Raw genomic sequence first — 5000 nt, forward strand, 5'->3', positions numbered from 1 at the left:
CTGAGTCCCAACATACAGCTTGCAACCAATCTCAACATATAATGACATAATCTCCTCTGTAGTGGATGGCAGGAGTAATCGTGTACGTGTACGTGTATGTGTACGTGTACGTGTGCATGTACATGTTTATGTACGTGTGCGTGCATGTGTGTGTGTGTGTGTGTGTGTGTGTGTGTGTGTGTGTGTGTGTGTGTGTGTGTGTGTGTGTGTGTGTGTGTGTGTGTGTGTGTGTGTGTGTGTGTGCTTTTGCAAGATGCACTTGTATAAACATTTATAACGTCTTACCCACTATCAATTGAAAGTTGTGTAGAAAAAATAAGCTCACAGAAAAAATAAGTTATATTATACAATATTCATATCAAAATCGTATCTATTAAAATATATGGTTAGCAATGTATGTAAAGTTGAGTATTTTTTAGTAATCTATGGAATCTTGCCATGCCCCATTCGCCAATTCCGAAAGATTCAGACTCCTTCATGTTTACACACACGCCTTTTCCGCGCAATGACCGGCTACTTGACAGTTCGCTCCAGGCCGACGACACAACGCGTTACTCGCTCACGCACATGAAGGTAATAGAAAACAATATTAGATGTCACGTACTGTTACACATTACCTTTCTTGCACTTACACTTACACTCATCGTACTCACACTTCATGCACAAATCCTTAAACACACGTAGACACCCATGAATCAACATCTAAACACCCACACAACTCAAACAAGCGCTGACCCGTTCCACACCCTTGCAACCCCACGGTACGCTAATAAACACTACAAGACAAATAAACACTCCAGGCACACCATCCTTCCCCAGCTACTCCTTTGCTAATGTTAACCCTGGCCCTTTCTGCCCCAAGTACCCGTGCATGATCTGCATGAGGGCTGTCAAATGGGGCCAGAGGGCCATACAGTGCGATAACTGCTGTGAGAGATCCGAGCATGCTGGCTGGTATCATGTCAGCTGCATCGGCTTCTTCACACAGTTATATACTGGATTAGTTAACAATAGCGTTGCGTGGATCTGCGATGGATGTGGCTTCCCTAATTTCTCAAGCTCGTGTTTCGCATCTTCTCCCATTACAGTCTCCAATTCCTTCAACACATTCCATTCACAAGACATAAACAGCCCTCCCTTACAACACAGTCTTCCTCTTAACCCCACCCACACACCATATACTCACTACTCTCACCAACATACAACCAAGCACTCAACCCCAATAATGCCTCTCATCAGACTCCCATCCATATAACTGAGCTCCATATCCCACTATTCTAGGCCTTCCATTGACTCCCAGACCTCTCACTCATCTCATGATTATTTCCTTACCCCAGCCTTATCAAACCAGAACTTACTGTTAAACCAAGACCTGACCTTGACACGGACTGTGAAATCGTCTGGATCTAACTCTAACTCTATAACTGTAAATCACTCCTCCTCGCCGCTTTCTACAGACCGCCTTCTACTAACAGAGAATACCTACAAAACCTTGAACTATCTACACGCATTAACGCAGACAAAAACATATGGCTCACAGGCGATTTCAACCTCCCTGACATAGACACTGGACTGCTCTGTCCCCTCACGATCCCCCACACACCGACCTTGCGGCCCCCATCATTCCCCACACAAACAGACGCCAACTACACGACACTTTCATGGACATCATAAATACTCACTCACTCTCGCAAACAGTACTCACTTCAGCGCGAACACGACACGTCCCAATGGCGTCGGTGACCCTCACACCACCTCACACGTTCTAGATCTTTTTCTCACGAACAACGTTCTAGACATAACAAACACCAAGGTTATCCCAGAACTTAGTGACCATGACATTGCCCTCGCTGACGCAGACAGACCTACCAGACAAAAACAGAGACGCAGACCAATTTCCCTCTTTTCTAGAGCTGACTTAGGCGCAATCACACAGGACATCACCAACTTTAGCACAGACTACTTTTCCACTGATCCCCACACAAGACCATTCACCTCCAATTGGGATAACCTCAAACTCGCCATACTTACATCCATGAACAAACACATCCCACAGAAATCATCGTCAAGTAGGCATACACTCCCTTGGTTCTCCAGGGTCGTACGCAGACAACACCGTATAAACAAATACTCTACAGGCGTGCGCAAACATACAACACCCCAGAAAATTGGACTGCTTTCATATCTCACCAAAAAACATTTTCCAAGAACATAAAGAAAGCAGAACATGAACATATTTCCACCTACCTCGCAAACATCAGAAATAACCCTAAACACTTCAAATTCTTCAAGTCGCGCAGACACAACACAATGGCGAACACAGCCTTGAAAGACTCCAACAACACTCTTGTAACTGACCGAGAACTCAAATCACAGTTACTCAACACACACTTCCAGTCTGTTTTCACACACGAAAACGATAATACACCTAACATTCCAGATAGACCTTATCCCCCAATCCCGCCGCTTGACATTATGACTAACGGCATACTGAACCTATTGACCACTCTTGACACAAACAAAGCCACTAGACCAGACCAAATCCTCGCCTTAATCCTCAAGTCCTGTGCCCCTGCCCTTGCCCCCATCTTTCAATCAATCTTTTCCCAATCACTCGCCTCATTCACCCTACCAACTAACTGGCTTTGTGCAAATATCACCCTTTTCAAGACAGGCGACAGAACGGGCCCGACAAATTATCGCCCCATCTCTCTCACATAGATTGCAAAATTTTCGAACACAATACATAAACATATAATAAATCACATTGATACCCACATCCTTACAGACTCACAACATGGTTTTCGGCCCAGACAATCATGTGAGACCCTACTAATCACTACTCATCATGACATTGTACGACAACTAGACAGACATGACACCAAACAAGTTGACGCCATACTGCTTGACTTTGCCAAAGCCTTTGACAAAGTTACCCACAAAAGACCGATTCTTAAATTACGACATTACGGGATCACAGGACTAAATAATTCACTGGATCACTCTTGATGTGCAAGACCCAACATGTCTTACTCGACGCGTATCTTCTGACCCTGTCCCTGTCTCTTCTGGTGCCCCACAAGGCACCGTTCTTGGCCACCTTCTTTTCCTTCTGTACATTAATGACTTTCCACTTTCGACTCCTAACTCTTCTACTAGACTTTTTGCTGACGACAGCCTTTTGTTACGACCTATAAAAACCACTGACGCGCTTAAACAGTGGGAAAGACTATGGCTAAAGTCCTTTAGACCTGACAAGTGCAAAGTTCTCCATTTCACACCCATCCACTACACTTACACAACCATCCCTTAACACCTACAGCATCTCGTAAATACCTTGGTATCCATCTATCCAACAATCTCACATTTAACACACACACCGACTTTATCATTAACAAAACTAACAGAACACTGGGGTTTCTGAGGAGGAACCTACACAACTGTACCCCGGACATCAAACACATAGCTTACAACACACTTGTACGCCCAACACTAGAGTACTGTACGGCTGTATGGGACCCCTACACTAAACACAACATTGAGAAACTCGAGCAGGTTAATATTAGGGCTGCCAGGTTTATTACTCGCAATTACTCACATACTCCTGGTATTACATCTCACATATAAAACAGATTAACATGGACCTGCTCGAGACACAAAGACAAGCACACAGACTTACAATCATGTACAAAATCACAAACAACCTTGTAGACATCAACAAACACGAATACTTACACGCAGCACACTCGGGCAACACAAGGAACTCACACACCAGTAAATTTGTCACATACCACACCAACACTAACTCTTACAAGCACTCATTCTTTCCACGTACCACACGCGACTGGAACAGGCTCCCCCAACACGTAATTGAAGCTAAAACACTAAGCACTTTCACAAACAAACTAAATAAACACTTGACACTACTAACACCTTCACAAACACTGACACCCGCTTGCACTTCCTTCCCCCTTCCCCCAGCAACCAATCACCACCAATATGCGTGTTATGCGCTCATTAGCGCCCTGCGCATTATTATTGAGATTGAGATTGAGAAGTTTGAGCCAAGTTGCCACAAAGAGGATTATGCCAAGTGCGCGGTTTGAAGAGTTACTACCATCCTGTTGTCGCAAATATGTTCGTATGATAGACGTTTAAAGGAAATAATCAAGTGCTGATAATGTGTAAGTACCATGAATGCCCGGCAGGGGCAACGCCCCTTCGGGGGCACGGCAGGGCCACGCGGTTAAGCGTGGCATTCGATATTAAGTACTAGAGCTATCTGGTCAGCACACACGAAGCAAGTGAGTTTTATATTCTCGTTATGTTACCTATGGGATTCTTTTAAAAGTTCCATGTATTATATGCCGAAAACATACTTTTGGTCTACGACTCCAGATAGTGTTGATGCCCCCCATCTTAGCGTTAATCTTGAAGAGTAGGTTGCCAATGGTTACGAATCTGCATTCTTCGACACACCTCTTCTTCACACACTGGGTAATGACCCTGATCTCCAAGTCTCCTACGGTTTTAATACAGGCTGTAAAAACAGAACATTAGCCATTATAAAATCATAGTTATCATTCGCAATTTTATGGTCCTTTCAAGAGAAGACTATATTCAGTATAAAAAGAAACTATTAGACGAGTTCGCATATCTTACAATACAGTGGATCTGCTTCTTCCAGTACTACCAGTATCATCTGAATTTCAGGGAATTTTTTCTTTAGGTTCTGAAACTGTTGTGTCACATTCTTTCTATTCCCTTTTGTTACAATGACCGGTGATTTAAAGACCATGCCTTTTCGATCTCCGAGAGAGCGTAGGTTCCGTATATATTTTCTGTAAAATTGCATGTATTTCAGTTCATATTACTAATGAAAACTACTGCCAGACATTTGATAACCAGTAATTTGATAACTTTTCTCTACGCGTCGCAAGAAATACCATCAATATTATATTCATCTAGTATATACAGGGTACTTACTCCAAAGATCCTTC

General features: G+C 43.4%; 1 protein-coding gene across 1 annotated transcript in view; it reads right to left on the reverse strand.

Moving 5' to 3' along the window:
* The window catches only part of LOC113808207 (protein argonaute-2), a gene marked incomplete in the record, with an annotated part of 54086 nt that overhangs the window by 17484 nt on the left and 31602 nt on the right, over positions 1–5000 (reverse strand). The window contains 3 exon segments of the mRNA XM_070121651.1: positions 4380–4540; positions 4663–4841; positions 4987–5000. The exon segment at positions 4987–5000 is cut by the window's right edge and continues 156 nt beyond it. Coding sequence (XP_069977752.1) covers positions 4380–4540; positions 4663–4841; positions 4987–5000 — 354 coding nt within the window.

Source organism: Penaeus vannamei, chromosome 1 (assembly GCF_042767895.1).
Source record: "Penaeus vannamei isolate JL-2024 chromosome 1, ASM4276789v1, whole genome shotgun sequence".
Classification (NCBI taxonomy): domain Eukaryota; kingdom Metazoa; phylum Arthropoda; class Malacostraca; order Decapoda; family Penaeidae; genus Penaeus; species Penaeus vannamei.